The 25,025-nt window shown below is 44.0% G+C and overlaps 1 protein-coding gene across 2 annotated transcripts; it reads left to right on the top strand.

Moving 5' to 3' along the window:
• Nucleotides 1-20,657: 20,657 nt before the first annotated feature.
• Nucleotides 20,658-22,172, top strand: LOC136294273 (zinc finger protein 239-like). Of its 2 annotated transcripts, XM_066191911.1 has the most exons (3): nt 20,658-20,836; nt 21,029-21,107; nt 21,295-22,172. In XM_066191911.1, the coding sequence occupies exons 2-3, from the start codon at nt 21,056-21,058 to the stop codon at nt 21,963-21,965; spliced, it is 723 nt and encodes a 240-aa protein (XP_066048008.1). In that variant the 5' UTR covers nt 20,658-20,836; nt 21,029-21,055; the 3' UTR covers nt 21,966-22,172. The 2 variants fall into 2 exon arrangements, with proteins under 2 accessions (XP_066048008.1, XP_066048007.1); XM_066191910.1 differs by lacking the exon at nt 20,658-20,836 and having other exon boundaries at nt 20,862-21,107.
• The last annotated feature ends 2,853 nt before the right edge of the window (nt 22,173-25,025 follow it).

Consider the following 25,025-nt stretch of genomic DNA (forward strand, 5'->3'; position numbering starts at 1 on the left):
ACACATGTGCCATTTAGAGTTGCAGCTCCTGTACATTCAGGATTTAGAATAGATGATGTTCTCCTTCAATGACAAGTAATATTTTCTAGTCCTGTTTCCTACTCTGAAGTGAAAAAGCTCTAAAATACAGTTGGACCAATAAAACCCAATGATACAATACCTACTGCATGTTTCCAGCTGGAGTAGCATATGCAATTATCAGGAGTAAAAATATCTATAATTCTACCATGTAATATTCTTATATGTATATCAGTATATAAATTTGAGGTGTCTTACATATCTTTTTAAAATAAGACTAAAATAGTTGCATGTTCTAAAAAAATACTTCCAGACTGCCAAAATTTATAAAGTTTTACAATTAAAAATGGAGTTTTATGAAATTATTTTACATCGTTTTAAATTATATTCTGAAATGGTACAGCACTTACTTTGAGAAGAAGAACAATCTGCAATATAGCTAAAGTAATTTTTTATCTGTCATTAAATAGAAGATGAACCATTCAAATCTCCCTAGAAAAAAAAATATACCTTTTGGCAAAGTTCTCACTATTCCTCTTCATGCTGTGAAATACATGAGGAAGTAGAACAGGACAAGAAATTAAAAAACAAACCACACTACTTTGTATTTTGAATTTCTTGCTCACTGTTGTATCTGTATAATTCATAACTTGAATTTATCAAAAATCTAAACTCAAAATACTTGTAACAAAGATGAAGCAAAAAAAAAAAAAAAAGTCAACTACTTTCCTGAAATAAATTCTGAAACATTTTGGGGGAGATTAATAGTTCTTAAAAAACCCCTATTCACTAGCATGAGTTTGAGGAGCTAAAAAATGTTCCTATAAACAGCCTGTAATTTTTCAATATAAAATATCTTTATAGCTTTCAATATAAAACATCTAATGTGCCCAAATCTTATTACTATTAGAAACATATTGCTCATATAAATAAGTATTAACTCTATTGAATATGAATTTTTATTCACCAACATAATAAACACTGATTAACCAATACTACTTGAGATACTCGATTCTTTTCCCCACTTCAAAGCATCTAAAACAGTTTTTAGTCTTCCATGTTTCCAAGTTGAGTATTGAACTTTCAGCCTGGCCATGTAAAAATGGAGAATATTTTAGTCCATGAGGAAATCAACATGGCTGTTCTAATATGAAAGGAAAATTGCATTATCAGCAAGGACTGAGAAAGAGGGCAGCCCTGAACATATCCAGAAGAATGGAGGATGTGGTTTCAAGTCACTGCCATGAATTACCTGTCCAGAAATTGAAATCCATTTGAGGCATTCCAAGGTAAACATACATTGTCATCATCCTACTGTTATTTAACTGATTTTCTATAAACCTTTTGTATTTTGGACCACAAATTCCAACCTGAAGTGAAACACTCCGATTTTTTTTTCTTGTTGAATTTCTTTAGAGTTCTGATGTCATGAATTTACACATGAGAATTCGCATGTGAGAATGAGCATTTTCTGTTCAAGTTGTAGAGTAAATCCAATGCAGGATAATTTCACTAACTCTTACACCTTAAACCAAATTTTAAGTTAATTTATCCTGAAAACCAGCTATGATCTCAGCAATGTAGGGGCCAGATTCTGCTTAGACTCCCAGTAAATCAGCACCAATGCAAGGTTCCAACTTTTCCATGCTCATTCAAGGTAGTTGAATGTCTATTCCAACATTTTGTGAGTTAGCAGAAGTGATCATCACAATAAGGCATGTGCTAGAGATTTGCACATTTGAGCTGCAGAAAAATCTTTCTCTTTCAAAGCAAAGATTGTCAAATTTTCGTGTCCTGCTAAAAATGAAATTTTTGGCCATAAAAATCAGTGACAAAAGTTTTCTTTAAATTAGGCAGCTGAAGAATTGGGAGTTACTCCTCTATCTCTGGCTGTGGCTGATACCGCAGGCTCAAAAGAGCTGATAAGAAGAGAATTTGTTTGTGCAGTTTTGTTTTCATTCAGTTGTTTAAACTTCAGTGCCAATGAGATTTATTTCTTCAGTGGATATAATTACTTTTTGATGCCAGAGGTATGAAAAAGTCCAGTCACTCTTTCCAGTTAGAATTTTCTTACATCTGTTAGGAGTGAATTACATTCCCTGTCCAACTGCCTATTCATCTGACCTTGCTATGACTTCAGAATGTTTTCAGGCTTCATTAAACTTGACTACTCTCAACAATTTAGTGTCAACTCTAAATTTTTTCTTATCTGAAGTCCTTTCTTCAATTTTCACATGTCATATAATTATCTAGAGAAAAACTGACATAGGAAATATCCTAACAACAGTTAGCCTTTAGACAAACTAAAGATGTGATCTACACTCACATTTTCTGGTGTCTGCTTTCCATTTCTCATTTGTAATCATTACCATTCATTTACTTCTCACTATGTGACAGTCTTCCCCAAATAAAACCATGGAAAGAATTAGCTCTGAAACAGTTCAATTCTTTGATTTTTTAAAGACAAATACATGATCATGATGAAAGAGTTTTAAAGAGTATATATATATATATCTAAGCCCAAACACAAGCCACATTTTTTGTTTTAAAAATGACAGCTTTACCTCTTCTTCCTTAGAAGCTGTTCACCATTCATCTGGATGTACAAGTACACACATGTACATACATACAAAAATTCAGCTTTGCCTACTTCGGACCAAGCTCACAAAATATCTCCGTGCTTGTGAGGTGAATCCTGCAAGTCCCATCCTGTCCCAAGTTTTTTAAGATGAACCAAAATCATACTACCCAATAGGAATCCCTGACCATCCCTAGTTTAATATGTCATCTTATCCATATTGATATGGACTCAAATATGCCTGCCCAACAATAAAAAACGCAGATTTAATTATTATAGCCATAGAGTGGACTGGACCACGAAGTATTGATGACAATTCAATAACTACCCTCAGAAGTTCAGTACACACCAAAGCATTCAGTTACCTTGTGAGACAAGGTTGCCTTATTAAAACTTTTTTCAATTCTGTCTCAATTTTCTTCACTTTCCATTTATTCACTCTACCATAGCATGCTAAAATTTTGTTATGTCTGAATAGTTCCTATTTAAATTTTCCTGGAATGAAACTACAATTCTTGCCCAACCCTTTGCTAGAAATTATTTATACAATACTTCTGAAGGAATTTATCTTTTGAACTTGTCATTTAACTGCACTAAATATTTACTCTCTCTTGAGTTTTAATCAAATCTGTATACTTCTTCTGATGATAGACTGAACCTTCCCAAATCTAAGGATTTCTAGTTTAACACTTGGCTTTGAAACTTATTTACTAAGGGTTGGACTTAACCTGTTATTTACCCATTTTTTTCTCCTTGAGCATCCGGCACTGTATTTCTAGGTTGTTTTTATACATGCACAGTTTATCCACAAGTAAGACAAACTTAATTCTATTATGGCCATCTCAACTGCTACAAGCAAGTGTTTTTTGAACTTTGTTGAGCATTTCTTTACAATGCTATAAAATTTAAGGAGTTTTTTTTTACATAACTTGATAAGAAAACGATGGACAATTTTGTTTTAGTCTGAGCTTCCTATGAATGATAATCGAGTGACATTAGGAGCATTTTTTAATCTTTTTTCAAGTTTGCTATTGATCTTGTATTTTCTCCAGCAAAATTCAACAGTTAGACAGGATCTTCTGTGCTTTGAACGTTTTCAAAACTTTGGAAGCTACACAATAGGCAGTACACAGAGGGAAATACTAGAAAATTTAACATACAATGCTCTAGACTGAAAGATTGAAGTCACACAGGCTTCAGATTGCAGTGGAAAAAGCAAAACTTGGAACACCTAATTTGGGTTATACTGCTGGTACAAGGGCCAAAGTGATGAAATATCTTCCTTTACAATCACTTTAAGGCCAGAAAAAAACCCAAAAAAATGGATGTTTTTACAAATTTTAGGATACAGGGAAATGGGATTTGTTATCAGTACATTATTTGTTATCAGTTGCCTTGTAGGCAACTCTACACTCGGACCTTAACAAGAGTAAGCAGTTTCCCACGTTCTCAACTCTGATGGATGTCTGAGCTCACCCAAAGTAATGCACACACAAATACCCACACAGTGGCACTGCAGGATATGTCACAAAAACACCTCTGGGTGCCACAGAATTCTCTTCCCATTACAAAAACACTGCAGGCTCTGTCACACAAATACCTAGAGAGGTGCCACAGAATCCTGTTCTTGTTACAAAAAGTTCTTTGGACTGTTTTACCATGGCTGCACTATGGGAGCACTTCAGAGCCAATTTGAAAATAGCAGGGGTCGCAGTACATGAACAAAGATCAGCCCCATGAGGTTATTATCTTTTTTTTGAACTGCAGCCCAACAGGACAGACACGAAGCTTAGATCCCATTTCACTTCAAATGTGACCAAACTGCTAATTCTGCTGTAACTGTCAAAAGTGCCTAAAGGGTCATTTATTTAAAAAAAAAACAAACAACAAAACAAACAAACAAACAAACAAAACCCAAAACCAAACAAACAAAAAACACAAAAAACCCACCAAAAACCAACCAAACAAAAACCACCAAAAAACCCCCAAATTGCTTCTGCCACTGAATAAATCCCCAACCGCACAAGGTCTGAGGGCAGCATTTTGAAGGAGAAATATTTAAATGTTAGAAGCAAAATTTGCTTAATAAGAGACATTGGATTTTCATTTGTCTATAACAGAGCTACATGTGCCCATCTCAGATTATGCTAATATGCAGTTGAGGTCAAAAATGGGTATCATAAAAGATAAAGTCCACAGTACATAAAAACAGTACCTAGACACACTCCATTTGGAAATCACTTTATTTATTACAGCTAGTGATTATCCCAATTGTCAAGGGGGAAAGGATGCTTTCTATTGAAAAATTTCGTTCTCTCAGTTCCAGTTTCCTTGAAAATTTAAGCAATTAATTTAAGCTGGTTCACTTTTTTTCATTGAAGACTGGAAAACTACAAAACCTTCTAATGGTCATTCCACTGCTGTCATCCAGCATAATTTCTTACATTGTAAAAGGCTACTTAGTGCAGGACCAGTGTAGGCCAGACTCGACTTAGATTTCAAGTTAATGCAATTTTAAAGTACTTCCATGTAATTCATGCAACATGTACAATATTTGTGCTAAAAGATTGCAGAATTTTATCAATTAATTCTTGTCCTTCTCTGCAGCTGGGTTGTATTTATCGAAATCCATGGCACTAATATATTAAAGACAACCTGGTGATAAACATCTTACAAGTGTCTATAAAGAAAGCAGTAAATAAAAAGAACATTTTAAATATGGAACAGCATCACTATTTTCATGAAATATACACAGATGTGTTCAGCCCTGCCTCTTTTTTGCAGTGTCATAAATATCATGCAGTGGTATTTTATTATGTTATAGTAGCACTTCTGCTTTTGACAAAAGAGATTATGTGTTGTGAATACATGGGGAAAGACAGCACCCACTCCAAAATCACCTCATTTATTAAAAGCCGTGGTAGAAAACTAATTATCCACTGATTCTCAAGTCCCACTTCAGTCCTCCAGCAAAAATATTTGCTTTTTTATTCCCCTTAGATGGACTGTTCTAATTATAAAGCTGTTACAAATATACTCATCAAAAAATATTCACAATTATTTTCCCTTCCCAAACAAAAGGAAATGTGATTCATATGAGAACACAGGGAAGAGGAAAACACAGACTAAAGCCTCTTTTGCTGCAGCAGTCCTAGGCTCTGTACACTTCATGCTGAAGAGTTCTTCAACTCAAAGAAAGGAAGAAATACCATTCTATTTGTCAAAGATTTCTATAAAGCACATTTTGCCCTCTCTCACTCCCTTCCCTTTTACTGCTTCATCCTACAGGAAAAAAAAAAAAAAAAGTAATGCTGGATTTGTGACATAATTTTCATGGCTGCAATGCCTCACATAGGATTACGACTTAACCAAACAGATCAGGCAGAAAATAAGCTGTGAGGAGAGGCTGTGAGCTTTTCTGCTGGATTAAAGCACAAATCTTCAACAGTAGTGCAAAGAACATAGACATTGCTAACCAAGGACATTACTTTTGCTGTGAACACTCTCACTCAGACTTGCTCCACTGTGACAGCTCACTTGATCACCATCCATGCAGACAGAACTGGAAATGCCACAGACAGCCTGACTACACCTATGGGTTTTTTCCCTTGCTACCTTGTTTTGACCCATCTGACAAAGGATGGTTCTTGCTCTCCAGGACAGAGAGACTTCTTCACCTGCCAGTTCTTCCTTTACCTTGAAATTAGTGCACATTTGAGATCTTCAAGCACCTCTCATCCTTGTACTCCACTACAGATTAAAATCTGGACTTCAGCACTGAATAACTAATAACGAAACCGTAACAAATTACCTCTCTGTGTTATTGTCTTGGTTTAGATAGACGGGTATCTGCCAGGGAGGGTTGGAGTCTCCCTTAAAATATAAGCCCCTCACCCCTTTTCCAAATTATCATAAATTTGCAATTAAAAGGCTGTCAGGCAAAGATTTTGGGAATAGGTATAGCAGTTCTTTACTAGGGATATAAAAATACAGATGTTGCAGTACAGAAGAATAAACAAACAAATAAACAAACAAGAAATCCTAGAAAACCCTGACAGAGTCAGAAATACAACCTGACGCCCTGTTGGTCATGGTGTTGGAAGCAGTCCAAAGTAAGCCCTCCTGGAGTGGCAGATGTGGTTCTGTTGGAGTAGAGATGGTCCCGTTGGAGAAAAAGGGTCCAGTAATGGTGAGATGGGTCCAGTCTTCCTCCAGGGATCCGGGGGAAAAACTGGATACCTAGCGGTACTGTGGCTCCTTTTTATCTAGGTTAAGATGGTTTGGCTCCTCCTCCCTGTGTGGAGCAGCTTACAATAGTGCACGGTAATGTGTAATGTCATTGATGAGCTCTTAATGGTCCATTAGCAGAAGGTATTCCCATGGGAGTAGTGAAACAATGAAGAGAGATAAGTAGCACTCCACCATCTGATAAGTGACACCGACCCATTTGGGCAAAGATAAGTAATTCTGCTCCACCCAGATGGAATAGAATAATACGCCCTTTACAAAACCCATGACAGTTATAAATACATATTATAAAGTTGGCTTTTCGCAAGATGTGTGCTATATGATTAATAATGCTGTGGTAAGGATATAAGTTTTTACTTCTGCTATTAATAAAAAAAGTTAGGCATAGTGGTAGTAATTGATATAGTATGCTTACACTGTCTGTTCGACTGGGATAACACCCAGTGAACATGTAAAGAAGACCCTGCTATTGAGATACCAACTGTCAGCATCCAGCATCTGAAGAAAGTATGGACCAAGGCCCAAACTGGAGGTGATAATGAAGACACAGCCAAGAAACACGCATGCTCTAAAAAGGCGGACACAAGGAGGGACCATGCACCGTCACGGCGCTTGCTGGGCCACCCTTTGTGCCTGCCGTACCTCCCGCCCTGGTTCAAGCGGCGCCAAAGTTCCTGCTTGTGTCTCTATCTGCCCCCACCCCCACACCGCCGCCTGCCCGTGCGCTGCCCGTGGCTCCATCGTGGTCCGTCTCCGCCACTGCACTGCCGCCTGCGCTCCCATTCACCCCAGCCCCCGCGCCAGCCCTAGCCCTGCTGGGACTCAGTCTCACCCAGCTTCAGCTGCCCTGCCCATGGCCGCTCCGCCTGTCATGCCGGGGGTCCCACCACCTCCAGCCACTTTCCCCGCGCTGCTGCCTCCCACCCCGGGGGAGCTTCCCATCCCCCCCTGCCATGCGGCAGTTTGTCCCCGCGGGGTTGGTGCTGGATTTCCCCACAGCACTGCCCGCCCCGCCCGCTCATGTTACAGCTGCTGGGCTGCCAACAGAAAAGGCTGCCTCAGCTCTGCCGTGGGAGATGCCGCCACAGATTTGCGGACTCCAGTGGGAGTCCCATCTGTCCCAAACACAGAGTCCATGCCACCGAGTGCTCCGCGGACCGCCTGGCTTCTGCCGGGCAACTCTGACCGTGGAGCGGCCCGAACTCCACCTGCGTCCTTCCGCTCCTCAGAAATTCAGGTCTTAGAGAAGGGGAGGGGAAAAGAGACAGAGCCCTAGTGCGGGCGGGATCCCAGGAGCACCCTAGGTGTTATAAATGATCAGAGCCAATTTACAAAATCAAAGATTTATTTAACAAATTGGAAAAGCAATGTCGGAAAACGCCACAATAAATCAGGACAACATCGATCAAATGTTGGGTGGACAATCCGGGAGCAGCAAAGGGTGCTTCTCCGGAGTACTGCCCAGAAATTCGGGGTCTCAGGGGAGGTGTTTTATACTATTTTTCTGCCCTGAGGCGAAAGCAAGACTATTGAAAAGAATGTGGATTTGCCCAAAGAACATGACATCATGCAAATAATACAATCATTGAAATGTCTCACACCCCATGAGGGATGTTTGAAAGGGCTTCCTGAGGAACTGAATGAAAGTCGGAACAAAGAGTCTCTGAATCTTCTGTTGGGAGGCTTCTGCTGATCTCCACCCAGATCGATATCAGATCTTCTGATTAACTGTGAAGATGTGGTCAGCCCGTGATTAATGGGCCGTTTCTCGGTTATCTCTCTGGCAGATGTCGAGGTAACACCTTTGGACTAAGAAAAGACTGTGGAATGCAAAGAGACACCCTAGAATTGTCTTCAGGAATTCAGGGTTTTTACATCCCACTGCAAAGTTTAATACACACAATTTTGATACACGAATTTTAATACAGTATATTTATTACAGTCCCCCACCTTTTTGTTTACTCATTAAATTTGTGTTTATTTTATTGTCACAATTTAGGAACCTGTTAAAACTACTCTTCACCAAGAAAACTTTTTTTCCCCTTTTTACTTTTTGAATGTTTTTAACACTTTTCTTCCGTCTTTTTTTCTCCTTCCATCTTCTTCTGCTTTTTCAAGCTCATCTCAGTCTTCCAATGATACTTCACAGTATTTTGGGTGGGATGTGTTTTTCTCTTTTATTTTGTTCTTAAATTTCTCTAAAGCCTCAACAGCTTTACTCTTTTCTTCCAACGCCATCAACTTTGATGCGGCTGAGAATTGTCTGGCTTTTCCTCTAGCTAATTCAGGATCAGTGGGCAAGGCTGCAACCTGCATTCCTTGTACAACTGAGTGAATCAGCTTGATGAAACAGGGGATTAGGCACGGTAGGAAAATGACTCTTGCTACTGAACACAAAATAAAAAAGATTATTTTTCTCTACTAAGCCCCTTGCCCAAACAATTGATCTCACCAAGAGGCTTGGAGTATGGAATTCCATTTTTGGACTGGTACATGGGCCACCTTTTTTATTTTTGCTGCCAATCTCCTTATTGTCTCTCCATAGTTGTCCGAAGAGTGGTTTTCTCTTGTATTTCAAATTTCTCCCCACTCAATACATTTTCCCACTTAGAGTACACGTGTTCAATTTTTTTTTTATCATAACACAGCCTGTTGATTTGATAGTATCCCAGAAAAGTGGATTTCTTCTTTCCACTTCTCCAAACAGTCTGGTTACATTTGTCACAGACAGGAATGGTTGGTATTTTTGTTTTTCTCTTGTAGACTTGATGTACCATTGACTGCCCGCTGTTAGTAACTGCCTTTGGGTTGTGACACACCACCCCCTTTTCCAATTTACAAATTTGGAATTGAGTACTGTTAATGTAACGGTATCTTTTTCTTTTCCCTGATTTGCAATCATATTGTGCTTGATACTCCAGGGTTGTTTGTCTGTCTTGTGTAGTCTTTAGACAAGACTCACAATTGTTCTTGGGGTTCAGCCCTTGCAGGTTCTTGGGATTGAATCCCCCTGCTTGACTTAGGCTCATGCTCAGGACTACTAGGGTTGCCCATCAGAACATACCTTTGCCTCTCCCTTCGCCCACGGGGCAGCAGTCCGCGGCGGGGCATTCCATCTTCTCAGCAGCAAGCAAATGCCTCTGGAATCCTGTGAGTCTGAGCCGCGACTCTCCTTTTGACGAGACTCCACTGGGACAGCCTGATAGTATCATGATAGCACGGTACCTGGATTGCCCTATGGCACTCAATGACAAGCACCTCTGTTTCCGCATCCAATTTCTCACTTATTCCTTTCTGGTATATTGTCTACCACTCTAGAGAATTTAACTCTAGCAAACCCACGTGTATTGCAGTTACTAAATAGTGGTTAGTCTTTGTTTGCTCTTTTTCGAAACACGTGGTATACAATCCCCTCGGTCGGTACCCTCCTTTACAATGAGTTACTCAGATCTGATTACAGTAAACACCCTTAATATGAACAAAGGGATAACATTCACACTCTGGTTCAGTGCAACTTATTTGCTCTTTTCTATTCATTTATGGTTACATTGTAATCTGATCCTGAGGTCTCCATGAGAGGAGGAAACTTTCCACTCTGGAGTGTGTTGTTTAGGTTCCACCTTCTTCATTCTTGATGCGTGGGTCCAGCTTTTTTCAGCGGCTCTGATTGCTGTATCTGTAGTGAGAAGGACAGTGAAAAGACCTTCCCAATGAGGTGTCAGAGGGAGTTCTCTCCAAGTCCTCACCAGGACTTCATCTCCCGGTTTTATCTTGTGGATAGCAAATCCCAAGGGAGCACTTTGGGGAATTAGTCCTCTTTTCCGAAGGTCTTGCAAATTCTCATTTATTGTGATTAAATATGGTTGGATTTGGGTATCCTCTATCGGAGGATGCCCTACAGGCGTTCCATGCTTATATGGCATGTCATAAAGCATTTCAAATGGTGACAATCTTGTATCAGAGCGGGGCATGGTTCTAATGTTTAAGAGAGCTAGAGGAAGACAATTTACCCATGACATTCTTGTTTTTATAATCAATTTTGAAAGTTGAGGTTTTAAAGTCTGGTTCATTCTTTCTACCTGTCTTGAACTTTGAGGATGCCATGGGGTGTGAAACTGCCTCTGAAAACCCAAGGCTTCTGCCATCTGTTTGATAATTTTGGAAGTGAAATGTGTCTCCTGATTAGAATCGATGTTATCAACTATCTCATAGTGAGGGATGATTTCTTCTAATAGTGTTTTTGACACTGTTTGGGCTGTGGCCCTTGTCTTGGGGAAGGCTTCTACCCAGTGGGTCAATTTGTCTACTATTACCAACAGAAATTTGTACCTCCCCACCTTAGGTAAATCAGTGAAATTGACCTGAATCCTTTCAAACGGGCGATAGGCAACCGGATGTCTTCTTAAAGCTATTTTTCTGGATCTGGCTCGATTTACTTTCTGGCAGAGCACACACCCATATATTTTTTGCTTTGCTAATTTGTAGATCTTTTTACAACTGAATAACTTTAAAATTTGTTCTGCTAGGGCTTGTGTCCCCCCCCCCCCCTCCCCCCCCCCCCCCCCCCATGTGTTTGCTGGTGTAACCTTTTCAGAATTTTTCTGGTGTATTCTTTGGATACCAATTCCCTTCCATTGCGCAATTTCCATTTCTCTTCCTCTAGCTTATCTCCTATTTTCTTGAATCCCTCAATCTCTTTTTCGGAAGGTTGTGGGGGATATTCTGGGATCTCTTCTTCTTTTACTTTGGGTATACTTACTGTAAGTAAAGCAGCTCTTTTTGCCTCCTTATCAGCCAGGTTGTTTCCTCTGACTTGAAGTTGCATACTTACCTGGTGTCTTTTGACCCAGACGATTGAGATTGCTTCTGGTTCTCTGATTGCCTCTAGAATTTGTCTTATTATTTCTTCATGAATCAGTCTTCACCCTCGAGTATTGATCAAACCTCTTTCTTCCTAAATTTTTCCGAAAGTATGGGCTACCCCATATGAATACTTTGAATTAGTGTAAACCGTGCCTACTTTTTCTTTTAATCTTTTGAGTGCTCTGAGCAAAGCATATAATTTGCATGCTTGAGCAGACCAATTAGAATTTAGAGGTCCCAATTCCACCACTCCTCCAGATCTGCCATCTATTATGGCATATCCTGATTTTCGTTTTCCTTCAATCACCTTAGATGATCCATCTATGAACCATTTTTTTCTTTCTTCTAATTCTTTTTTTCCCAGATCTGGCTATACTTTGGTTTGTAGCTCTACCATTTCAATGCAGTTGTGTGAGTTACCTTCCAGTGCTTTCCCAAACAAAAACTGGGCTGGATTCTGAGCAGCTGTTGTTTTCAGCTCCAAGCCATGGGAGTGCACCAGCATGGCTTCATATTTCAGGAGCCTGGCATCTGTAAGCCACTTGTTTGTTTTCTGTTGCAGCATGTTCCTCACATTATGTGGTGTGTAAACAATCAGGGGAGCCCCAAAAGTTACCTTCTTGACTTCTTCCACAAGCAAGGCTACAGCCACAATAGCTTGCAAACATGTGGGCCACCCCTTGCTTACTGGATCTAGAAGCTTAGAAACATATCCTACTGACTTCTTGGTCCCAGCCCAGTCCTGGGTTAGGACGCCATGGGCAGTGTGATTACTGACATCTACAAACAATTGGAACTGTTTTGTTTGGTTTTTTTTTTTTTTTTTTTTTTTTTACATCGGGCAGACTTAACACCGGGGCAGTGGTTAAAGCCTCCTTTAATTTTTCAAATTTCACTTAATCCTGCTCAGTCCATTTTATTCTATCAGTGTTTAGTCTTTTATATAGAAACTTCACTTTTTCACTGAATCCTTCAATTCATTGTCTACAGTAGCCTAGAAGTCCTAGTAACTGCCTAGTTTCCCTTTTGGTGCGTGGAGAGGGCAAAGCAATGATTTCAACTACTCTCTCAGGATCTAATTTTTTTTTTTTTTTTGATATCCAGTGTCCCAGGTACTTTACCTCAGATTTCGTGAAGTTTTGCCTTTAACACTTTCAATCCCTTTTCTCTTAGAAAGTTCAGCAATGAGATAGTACATTCTCTTACCTCAACTTCTGTGGGGTCAACCACCAGTAAGTTATCAACACACTGTAACAATTTTGTTCCTCCCACAGGCTGAAATTGACTTAGTAACTGTTCCAGAGCCTGACCAAAGAGGAGTTTACAAATCCCTAAGGTAAATAAATCTAAGTTGCTGTTTTCTATTTGTTTTAGGGTTCTGCCATTGAAAGGCAAAATAGTCTCGACTATTCTCAGCCAGAGGACAGGACTAAAAAGCATCTTTTAAATCTATGACACTATACCACACATTCTCAGGGGAGACCTTATTTAAAAGGATATAGGAGGTGGCCACCACGGGAAACCTTGTTTTTGTTCTCTCATTCACTGCCTGGAGGTCCCTGGTAATTCCCATCTGTCTTCTTAACTGCTAGGATGGGTGTATTGTGCTTTGACATACAAGGCTCCAAGGTTCCCTTGTTAATTAGGCCATTTACTACTTGTTTTAACTCCCTCCTCCCCTCCAAAGGTATAGGGTACTGTTTAACCTTATGGGTTCTTCAGGTCTGTTTATTTCAATGGAAATTGGTTCAATATCCAACCTCCCTTTGAGAATTTTTATCAAACCTTTTTATCAATCTGCTCCTCGTCCTGTGCAGTAAGCTTAAATAAGCTCAGCACCAACTGTGAGTCCCTCAGAGTCAAATTAATTCCCAGAGCAATGATCATATCTCTTCCCAACAAATTGTAGTCAGCTTTCTCTTTACCAGAAGCAAATCTCCTACACAGATCTTATTTTCAGATTCAATTTCTACATTTTTTATTAGGGGCACCTTAAACGGATCTCCTTTAGCACCTATTACTAACATTTTTTCTTGGCTTTTATTACAACCTGAGGGCAATTTCTGCACAGTGCTTCAATCTTCTCCTGTGTCTACTAAAAATGTTATTATCTTTTCCTGGGGATCTACCTTTAATTTTACCAAGGGCTCATTTGATGTCTTGGTCCCCAAAATGAAAAGCCCCTGACACCCCTAATCTTCTTGAAAAACCTTTTCATCTTTTATCCTTTTTCTGCAATCCTTCTTCAGGTGCCCCTTCTTTTTTGCAGAAAAAACATTCAGGAGGCTTCTTTTTTGATCCAGAATCCTTATCTGGAGGATTCGTGTGTTTTCTCTGCATTGTTCTTACCTTATCTCGGTAACGTTCTTGTTTTTGCACCTCCTTCACAGCTGCTACCAGTACCTTAGCTCGTACCTTTTGACTTTCCTCATCCCTCCTCATGTATATCTTTTGGGCTTCCCTTAATAATTCCTGCAAAGTTTTCTCCTGCCAATTATCCATTTTCTCCAATTTCCTCCTTATGTCTTCCCAAGATTTTGCAACGAATTGTGTTTTTAACAACACTTCCCCGACAGGGGAATTGGGATCTGTTCCGGAATAGACCTGTAAACTTTTCCGGAGTCAGTCTAACCAATCCGACAGGGATTCTTCCTTTCTCTGACATTCTCCAATCACTTTGCTGATGTTCTGGCCCCTTGGTAATGCTTCCCGTATGCCCTGAATCATGATATTCCTGAGATCTACCATATTTCGCCTACCTTCCTCGGTCTGAGAACTCCATTCTGGACTTAGGCTGGGCCATTTCAGGTTTCCGGGAGTACCCTGGGGGTTGCGGCGATCCCAGTCTCAGATCCCTGCTTGTCAGATCATGTCACTTTCTTCGGGGTTAAACAGTGATCTTAAAATGGACATAAGGTCCTCAAAAGTACAAATGCTACCTCCCAGAAAATCATCTAATCTTTCAGCCACCCCAAACAGATCATCCAACAGTCTGCCCATTTCCTTCTTGAAAGCCCTTACATCTCCGGTATTAATTGGGACATTTACGAATCCAGTAGTTCCAGGGGCTGTGGGCACTTCCCTTAAAGGAAAGAGATGATGCTTTTCTTCCTCACTCTCACTCCCCTCCTCGCTTGCTTCACCTTTCGTTGGGTTCTGCTTGCTGGGGGAGGATCCACCGGGGCCGGTTTCTGGGCTCCCGTGGGTTGTGTGGCTGGTGGGGGAGGGAAAAGCGGCTGAGGAGTAATCAGAGATTGTGCCAAGGGAGGTGAGACCTCTGATGGTTGCGAGGTAAACAAAAGAGGGCGGGGGGGTGGGGTGGGGGTGGGTAGGCTTGTGGGAATTGTAGTCCCAGAGCCTGTGTCTGCGGTGCCTCTGGACTTTGAGGAGGCAGCGCCGGGATTTTTTTTTTTTGGCAGGGCCACCAGGGTCGTGGGAAGAGGCATCCGATCGGAGGACCCATCAAGAGGTAGGGGTAGAAGTGGGGGAGGCAGCTGGGCTATGATTTCAGAGTCCTGAGGTAGGAGAGACGCAGGGGTTTGGTCCGATTCTGCGACCGGAACCCTTGGTGAGGGACCTTGCGCTGGTACGGGCTAAATCAAAGATCCCAGAGGTGCGTAGGGGGAGCTGGTTTACTTACCCTTTCAGTGAGCTGAACTGAGGGGTTTTTCCACCAGCGACGGTCCTCCACTTTGTGTCCTGGGCTCTTACCAAGCCCGTAGCCAAAGTTTTACCAATTTCCCGAACTCAAAGGAACGTAACCTTCCCTTTTAGCTTTACCATGATCGGTCCCCTGGACTCCCCTTGAATCCAGGTTTTATGAGCAAATGAGTCTTCCCGATTCGCTTCCCTGTTTGCTGAGCAAGTCCCTCGCGGGAGATTGGAAATGCAGCGCGCAGGTCCACACTTGGTTCGTGACAAAGTCACGTCTCACTCACTCACCCAATCACACCCACTCAACCCGCAATACTTACAGCTATTTTCTTGCATGGAGTCGTCGTGCACGGAGAATTTTACGAGTGAAAGTTTTAGCCGCAGCTCCGAAGGACCTTCCCTGGTCCTTCCCGAGTTCCCTGATATTTCTGGATCCAGAACCTCCTTTTATCGTGGCATTCAGCCTAAATTTGTTTGTGATACAAATAGGTACCACAGGGTTTCCCGTTTTGCGGGGGCCGCCGAAAAAAATCGGCAGAGGCGCCTTCCCACACAAAGGTGTTCAGTAGCACCGATATTGTATCCGAGTCACGGCACCAATGTGTTATAAATGATCAGAGTCAATTTCCAAAATCAAAGATTTATTTAACAAATTGGAAAAGCAATTTCGGGAAACGCCACGATAAATCAGGACAACATCGATCAAATGTTGGGTGAACAATCCAGGAGCAGCAAAGGGTGCTTCTCCGGAGTACTGCCCAGAAATTCGGGGTCTCAGGGTAGGTGTTTTGGACCATTTTTCTACCCTGAGGCGAAAACAAGACGGTAACAAAGAACCTGAAGGACATGACATCATGTACATAACATAATCATTGAACTGTCTGGTGTCCGCAAGGGATATCTGAAAGAGTTTCCTGAGAAATTGAAAAGACGTCTGAATGAAAAGTCTCTGAATTTTCTGTCAGAAGGTTTCTGCCACCCTCCGGCCCAGATTGGTATCGGATTTCCTGATGAACTGTGAAGATGTGGTCAGCCCATGCTTAATGGGCCGTTTCCCAGTTATCTCTCTGGCAGATGTCGAGGTAACACCTTTGGACTGTGAAAAGACTGTGGTATGCAAAGAGATGCCCTGGAACTGTTTCCAGGAATTCAGAGGTTTTTACATTCCACTGCAAAATTCTAATACACACAATTTTAATCCACCAATTTAATACTATGTATCTATTACACAGGCACTTTTAGTTTTTATTCTGACCGTGACTCCTGGAAAGGTTTGTGCAATCTCCTCTCAGGCCCTGAGGTTCCAGGGCTCAGCACCAAATGCACCACGGGGCTCATTAGGATCAAACAAGTCCTGACAAACCATGGCTGTGCCTTGATTTCCCTCTGGTCTGGTGCAGTTCATTAAGTCTTTTTTCCTAGAGTTATGGAGAAATATTTCAAAGAGCTTCAAATAAACCAACATTCCTATTTCCAAGGGTGTATTTGTTTTGTATAGAGAAGAAGAGATTGCGGCATTAAGTGGCTGAAATTAACCCATGGACTCTCCGAAGCAGGTCTGGCCTGGTTAGAGAAGCTGTGCCTTGCGGTCTGACCCAGTGTGGACAACCTTCTTCCACATTCCCCAATCGCATCCTGTCTCTCCTCACTCACCCGGGACCTGCATTGCTCAGACAACTGGCTGCACTCAGCCAAAGAGGGGTTTTCTTCACTTTTTAGCAATCAAAAACTCCTAAATTTCAGGCAATCTCCTCAAATGGGTGCGCTAAACCCAAAATGCCACAAAGGAGGTTCCCCTTTCCCGAGGCAGAGCCATGCAAGGAATGTTTTAGACACACAGGAAGTTCTACAGTAGAAACAAATCCAGAGTTGGCTGAAGGCAGAATTAGAACAACTGCTGAAGGACAGACAACTTTGAACTCCTTGCACCTCCAGGCTCTGGCTGGGTTGTTGGGAGCTGTGTGAGTGAGCCCAGAGTGAGGGGAAGGGAAATGCAGAGAGCCCTGGAAGTGCTTCTGTGCACACAGGCTGTGGGGAAGGACACTGCAGGCCTGGCCTGGGCCAGGAGTGAGGCTGGATCATCATTCCAAGCTGCCCAGGGCCATGGCAAGGGGCTGTGGCCATGGACACTGGCCTGAGCCCAGTGCCTGGGCCCCTTGCTCAGGGCTGGTGTCCATGGCCAAAGCCAGAATGGATCCCTTGCTGGGGGCTGTGCCATGACCACCTGCCCTGTGCCGCGCTGGCTGCTCAGGCACCGCGGAACCAGCAGCAAATGCCGCTGCCAGGGCCAAAGGCAGCTCAGCCAGACAGAAAGGGGCAGTGCTGGGCACTGTTTCCATGGCAGCCCTCACTGGGACACCACACCTGGCTCACCTGTCCTGGCAATTGCCATGGAAACCCGGCTCATTGGGAATGCAATGGCGGACAAAGGTTTGAGTAGGGTCTGTCCCAATAGGACAAAGGGTGGTGGTTTTAAACTAAAGGAAGGGAGGTTATGATAAGGAGAGATAAGGAAGAAATTTTGATGATGAGGTTGATATCTACCAGGACAGGTTCCCAGAGAGGTGGTCAATGCCCCATCCCTGGAAACATTCCAGTCCAGCTGGGACAGGGCTCTGAACAACCTGATTTGGTGAAAGATGTCCCTGCTCATGGCGGGAGTTTGGATGAGATGAGCACTGCAGAGCTCTTCCCATCTCTGATAAATGTCCTGGAATTAATTCGTGTTTATCATGATATGCTGTATAAAACCATATTTTTAGGTTAGGTTTAAGGATTGAAACATTCCTGAATGACTGCCTTTGCCAGGAATCTGAGAGTCACCCACTCTCGAGACAAAGGAGGGTAGCACCAATGGGAGATGGGTCTGTCTGAGATAAGCACAGCCATCAGCGATCCTTGGCCCAGTGATCAACACCTGATATCAATCTCATCTACCTCGTCAAGGATGTACCTCTGAACACCAGACTCCCATAAGCCCAAAGGCCTGTTCCTCCCCAGAAAAAACTATTCACCACACCAGTGACCAGAAAAGGAACCCAGCGAATATGCATCAAGAACCAGAGGAACAAAGACGGATGAAGTAATAGATTTTGCAAACTAGAAAAGCTGTATAAAAGTAGATCCTGCACAAACCGAAATTGTGAACCAGGGGGGATTCTCTGCCACAGGGGCCAGATCTGTGGTTCACCCAGTGCCGATCCCAGGATCGGAACTGTGTTTTGCTTGTGGATTTATCAAGGGTTTTTTTTCTCCATTTTTAATAAATCCTTTTATTTTATGAAATTGGCTGATCATTTATGACACATCTAAACCATTCTAGGATTGCATGGGGAGAAGGGGGTGCTCACTGGACTCCATCCACTCCCTTGACTCCTCCTTGTCTCTGCTGGAGCCCACATCCAGCAGCCAAAGCCAGCCCCTTCTCTGGCCTTTCTCCCCCTGCCCCAGAGGCTGCCAGAGTCAGGGGGGCACAGGTGACCTTTGGGCTTTGCAGGGCTCAGGCACAGCGGCTGTGCCAGAGTCAGGGCTGAGGTGTCACTCTGCGGGCTGGGGCAGAGCCCAGGCAGAAATGAGCCCTGAAGCAGCGGCTGTGCAGTGGTGGCCAGCAGGCCGGGCTGCCAAGGGAGGCTTCTGGCCATGGCCTGGAAGCAGCTGCTGCTGCCAAAGTGCTTTTGGTGCCTCAGGCTCTCCCTGGCAGAGCTCCCAGCACGGCACTCTGCACTTGTGCCTGAGCCCTTCATTGTGTTGGGTTGGCCTGGGGCTTTTCCTGCTGTGGGATCTGCCCTGGTCATGGCACAGGAAAGGGAGTTCCTCATGGAGCAGGAAACTCTGCCTGAAACGGGCTCAAAAAACTCCAGCAAGGCCCTGTTTATTTCTAAATTGCTTCCTAGAGCACTATATTCTAATAATTGTTTAGCTCCTATTCTGTGGAGTAAATAACACTTTTATTAAATTTACTCTATGGTGTAAATGTATCTTTCTGTCTAATCCTGATCAGAATCAATCATAGCTGTATTTATAGACATATATCTGGGATTGCATCCTTCATCTTGTGGGACAAATTGCATTTTGGTTCAATTCCACCTGTCCCATCTTCTATGCATAAACCTTTGACAAATTCAGGACCTTGGATTTGATCCAGCTGCTCCCAGTCTCGTCTCTTAGATGGAATTTTAGAAGTTTAGGCATCCTGGAGGGGTTTGAGGATCCATGGCCACTTGTAGGTCCATGGGGGCCACCCATGGGTCAGGGAGGCCACTCACAGGTTGGAGGGGGCTGTCCCCTGGGTCAGTGGGACTGGCAACAGGGACAGGGGGCTGGCTGGGGGGGCTGCCTGTGGGGACTGCCAGAGACACACCCCAACTAGACTGCTTGTTTATAACTTCATTAAGCACGGGACATGACAGGAGTGAACTGGCAGCTGTTGAATCTCTTAGTGTAGCTGCATTCTACAGCTGAACTCTGACCATGTCCCAGAGAGACGCAGTCAGGGCTGAGTCAGCATCAGCCCTAGGAAAATTCTTCTGCACCCAGCATAGCAAATCTCTTCACCCATGCTTGGGTGCAGAACTAGGATGGGATCTTATCAATGCTTCTAAGCTTTCCTAAATGTCTCTCTGTTTCCATGACACCCTGTTTCCCATGTTCCCCTGAAGCTCACCTGAATTCCTCGTGTCAGGTCTATCAGCTGAGCTGATCCTGCCCAGTCCAGACCCTTGTACACAGTGGATGGAGATGAAGTCCCTATGGTACACTGGAAAGATGTTTTAGGAAAGATTCTTTGGATTAGTCCCACCACAGGCAAAGACAAACCCCTCTGTGGGATATGCTCAAGGACCTGGTTATACCTGGTGGGTAATGCAGAAATATGGGGAAACACGTGGTGTACCACAAGGAGACCTAATTTTAAATGAGAACTTTGTATAAGGTTTCATTGTGTAAGCACAGTTAAAGGAGGGAATTGATTTGGGTATGACAGAGATGATACAGAATATGAGGTGGGTAATGTCTTAGGTTACAGTGTAAGATGGGACCAAAGGTATGTATTCTATCACCATCTATGTCAGCTGTTAAGATAAGTGAGGCAGCATTCTTCATCCCCTCTATGACTCATCCCTGATAACAGTCAATGGCTGATATCTCTGCTAAATGGCCCATCAAGGCCTGACTGCATGACTCATAAAATACATCATCCCATTGTGAGATGCTCCACCCAGTGGGAGGAACAAAGCATTCCCACCTGGATATAATCTGAGGTTTTGAAACACCAGGGGAGCCTTTCTACTGGATTGCTAGAAGACTAGAGCTCCAAAACCAGCACTGGACTTCCAGCTGAAGACCAGACCCTTCTACAAGATCACCGCTTCAACAGAACCACATCAATCATTTAAACAGGACTGCAGCCACCATTTAATCACACTGCTACCACCACCCTGACCAACAGGCTGTCAGGTTGTATCCTGATTCTGTCAGGTAAAGCCAGTTTTCTGCTTTTTTTTTTTTTTTTTAACTTTCCTATTAAACTATAATGCTGACTTGGGTTCTCTCACTGGTTGGCTTTCAAACTAGTACAGAAATCCAGATGGCTGGTGACTTCTAGAGATGCACTTGGGCAGAGGGACCTTAAGATTCAATGTGCTCATCCCTTGTTTTTCCCCTAACCAGGATTTCTCATTCCCAAACCTTGACCAGATGAAGGAGGAGGCTTTGAGGAAGAGGAAGATGCCCCAGGACAGCCAGGCAGGTGAGGAGGAAGTCAGGGCCCCTTTCCCCCTCTCTCCTGCTGCATCTCCCAGCCCAGCATGGCCCCCGGCTGCAGGACAACCCCGCTGCCGACGCCGTCCTGCCGAGGATGGACTGGGGGGGATCTCCTTCCCCTTCCCTGTGGCACGGAGGCAAATCCCATCCTCTCCTTGTCCTTCCTCCCCCAGAGAAGGAGCTGAGGATGGAGACCAGAGAGGACAAATCCCCACGGCAGAACGTCGTGAAAGAGGCCATTTTCAGCACCTCCACTACACAGGCATACAATGGAGAGGAAAAGCCTCAGAGATCCCACAGGAGGACGGGCTCCAAACCCATCCCAGGGTGCTCTGGGGAGGAAAGACCCACCTTGTGCCAGGAAGGTGGTCAGAGCTTCAGCCGGGGCTCTGAGCTGGTGGTCCATGAGCAGCTTCATGATGGGGAGAAGCGCCACAAGTGTTTGGAGTGTGGGATGAGCTTCAGCCAGAGGAAAACCCTGATCCGCCACCAGCGCATCCACGCTGGGGAAAGGCCATACAAGTGTGGGGAATGTGGGAAGGGCTTCAACCAGAGATTCCAGCTGATCCTCCACCACATGACCCACACCGGGGAGAGGCCCTACGAGTGTTCCCAGTGTGGGAAGGGGTTTCAGACCAGCTCAAATCTCCTGAGGCACCAGCGGATTCACAGAGAGGAGAGGCCCTTCCGCTGCCCCGACTGCGGGAAGGGCTTCAAGCAAAACTCCCACCTCCTCACCCACCGGCGCATCCACACTGGGGAGAGGCCCTACAAGTGTCCCCAGTGTGGGGACAGCTTCACCCAGAGCTCTAACTTGACCCAACACCAACGGAGGCATTACTAAGGGAAGCTCTGCAAGTGCCCTGACTGTGGGAAGATTTTTCTGCATTGCTCTAACTCCAACCCATATTGGAGCACCAAAATTGGGCAGAACCCTGATGACCCACATTCCCAGTGATCTGCACTGGGGAGACACTGAGCTGGTGGTCCTTTTGTTTGGTGGTCCCTAACAATCTTTTGATTCATTTTCATCTGTTTAAAACACACAAAATTGGAGTAAAATCAACAAATTCATTGAAAGCATCTAAAGCCTCACTGTAAAGTGTTTTGGGGGAATCTGGGATTCAGGGAGATACTTGGGGAGGATATGGGGGTTGGGGGGCTATTTGTTGTGGTTGTCTCCATTGCTTGGCACTCCTAAAGACAAGAGGGATTGTGTTGTGGTGTGCTTGGTTCTATTGGTTTGTTCTATTACTTCCCTGGGCTGTTGGTTTACTCCTAGTTTGTACCCACCTACCCAGTTGTCAATCCTTCCCCCACCTGCCCCTTCCTTCCAGACTGTTCCCGGTCAATCCCCCGACCCTCAAAGCCCCATTGGCTCACGTGACCCATGCTCCTCCCCTTGTTTTCCCTCTTGGTTTGTCAAATGTAAACCCCACCTTTCACTCCTCCCCTACTCTCTTACCCTTGGCTAAAGATTTGAACCCTCCCCTGAAACCTCCCCTGTTTTAAAAGAGCTGGCACACAGCTGCCCGTCTTCAGTTCCTGGGCCCTCCACTGGAATAAAACCCTCTGGAACCCAGACTGGAGCTCTCCCTCTCGTCCTTGTCCCCACCGTGTACCTGGTAACAGCCAAAGTGCCGTAGAGCATCATCTCCAAGCCACTCCTTAGGTCATCCTGCTCCTGGGGAGTGTCCCACTCCCAGCATGGTGCCGTGGAAGGGCCAGCCGGCTCCGGCACCGTGTCAGGATTGATCTCTCAGCTCAAAACCACTCACTGCCACTGAATACTACTCAATCTCACCCCAAAATGACTCAATTCCACAGCCCCTCAAGGTGTGATGGGGTTGGAGGGGATTTGGGTGAAATGTGCTGCAGATCAGGAGGGGTGAGATGGGCATTGGGTGGAGCAGGATGGGGGGGAGGGGGCTTGGAAGGGGTGGGATGGGGGAAACCAGGCTTGAGAAGGAGGTCTTGATGTCTAGCAGGGGTGGGATGTGTTGTGGTGGGGACTGGGGAGGGTGTGGTGGAGTCTGGGATGAGACACATAAGGTTGGGGATGGTGAAGAAAGGAGTAACCCATTTCTGAGTGAGTTTTTGGGTATTCTGCATTCCTGAAAGAATTTTGGTGCATCCCAAGTTTCTGAGGTGGTGTTGGGGCACTCCCCAACTCTTGGGGGGTTTCCTGAGAGCAGCTCCATGCAGCCCCATTGCCAGAGGTGGTTGGTTGCCTTGGGCACCAGCTCAGAGCTGCAGCCAGAGTCCGTTGCTTCGGTGCTGGCGAGCAGAGAAATGATGAATGGCCCCAAACATCTCCAGCGTGTGTTTGGGGGCCAGGGCAAGTTCTGGTTAATTTAAGTGCCATTTAGTGCCACTAAGTGTCTGACAGATTTGTGCAATCAAGGCCTCCAATTATCTGCTTTAATTAGTCCATTTAGAGCTTTGCATTGACACTCAGTGGGGCTCATTAATGCTTTGAGATACTCAAAGGGTTTAAGGTAGTTTGTATTTTCCTTCCCACATTGAGTCTCTGAGAAGCTTTTGTGCAATCCTGGCCTCCAATTCTCTCCTCCAAGGACTCCATGAGGAGCCTGTTTTGGACACGGACCTCAGTGGGAATCATTAATGCTTCCTGACACTTTGGGCTTTTCCTCAGACCTCGACTCCTGGAAAGGTTTGTGCAATCTCCTCTCAGGCTCTGAGGTTCCAGGGCTCAGTACCAAATGCACCACGGGGCTGTTTTGGGTTGAAGTATATTCTATCACCATCTTCATGAACTGTTGAAACCAGGTGAGGCAGTGCTCCTTGCCTCCTCCACTCTGGCTTATCTTCTGTTAATGGGCCATCAGCACCTTTGCTACACAGCTCACAGATAACCCCCTCCTGGACTACCTCCTGTTAATGGGCCCATCAGGCCTTATCACATGACTCACCATCCCATTGTGAGATGCTCCGCCCAGAGGGAGGAACCAAGAATTCCAGCCTGGATATAAGTTCAGACTCTGAACACCAGAGGGGTGCTTATCCACTGGATTCCCAGAGGACCCGAGCTACCAGACCTTTCTACAGGATCACTGCTTGAGGAAGACCACCTCATCTGGACTGCTTCCATCACTCCGCTCAGGTTGTATTCTGACTCTGTCAGTGGTTTTTTGTATTATTGCATCTATCCTAGTTTACTTTCTTTCTTTTTTTCGATTAAATTGTATCTCTGACTTGGAGTCTCTCATTTGTTTTGCCTTCAAACTACTACATTTTTGGCGCCCAAGGTGGGGCACAAGGCATTGAGAAAAGTCAGAATTACAATTTTGTATTGAAGAAGACACCTGTTGGCTATGATGCTCAATATGCTTACATGTGTCTTATATCTATCTCTCTATAGTTTTCCACAACTGGGGCACTATCTGCCAGTCTTAATGCTCCTGCGTAGACCAGGGTATGGTACTAAAATTGCTTTAGTGGTCTATTATGTCCATTGCTTGATAAACTCCGAGGCAATGAACATTATTCAGAATGTACACCCAGTTTTGTTTTCTTGTTCTGGTCTAAGATACTACATCTGGGGCCTCAACAATCTCACCCAGCCCCTGTGGGGAGGGGTGAAGAATGATTTTTTTCCAGCTTTTCAAGCATAACACAGCAGTTTTTGAAAATATAGAGTACCTTCTGGATGCCAAGGACATCATGATGTTGTTGTTAGTCCTGCTTTGTCTTCTCTGCACGGCTCGCACCATGCTTAGAATCAAAACACTACCTAGTGTAATACAGCATGTTCTGGAGGAAGAGGGAAAAAGAAGCAGAGCAACAATATCAGTGTCTACACAGAGTGTCACAGAAGCGAAAGGAACCAAAAGCAAGGCAACAGTGTCCTCATCTACACAGACCCTCACAGAAGAGAAAAAGC

This window comes from Chamaea fasciata, unplaced genomic scaffold (genome assembly GCF_029207755.1).
Source record: "Chamaea fasciata isolate MVZ Bird 193981 ecotype frontalis unplaced genomic scaffold, bChaFas1.0.hap1 SCAF_9, whole genome shotgun sequence".
Lineage (NCBI taxonomy): Eukaryota > Metazoa > Chordata > Aves > Passeriformes > Sylviidae > Chamaea > Chamaea fasciata.

Excerpts from the sequence above, each read along its gene's own strand:
- LOC136294273 (XM_066191910.1), top strand. The coding sequence starts at position 20,966 with ATGCACTTGGGCAGAGGGACCTTAAGATTCAATGTGCTCATCCCTTGT. Across the intron at positions 21,108-21,294 it reads GCCCCAGGACAGCCAGGCAG|AGAAGGAGCTGAGGATGGAG; the intron begins GTGAGGAGGAAG and ends TTCCTCCCCCAG.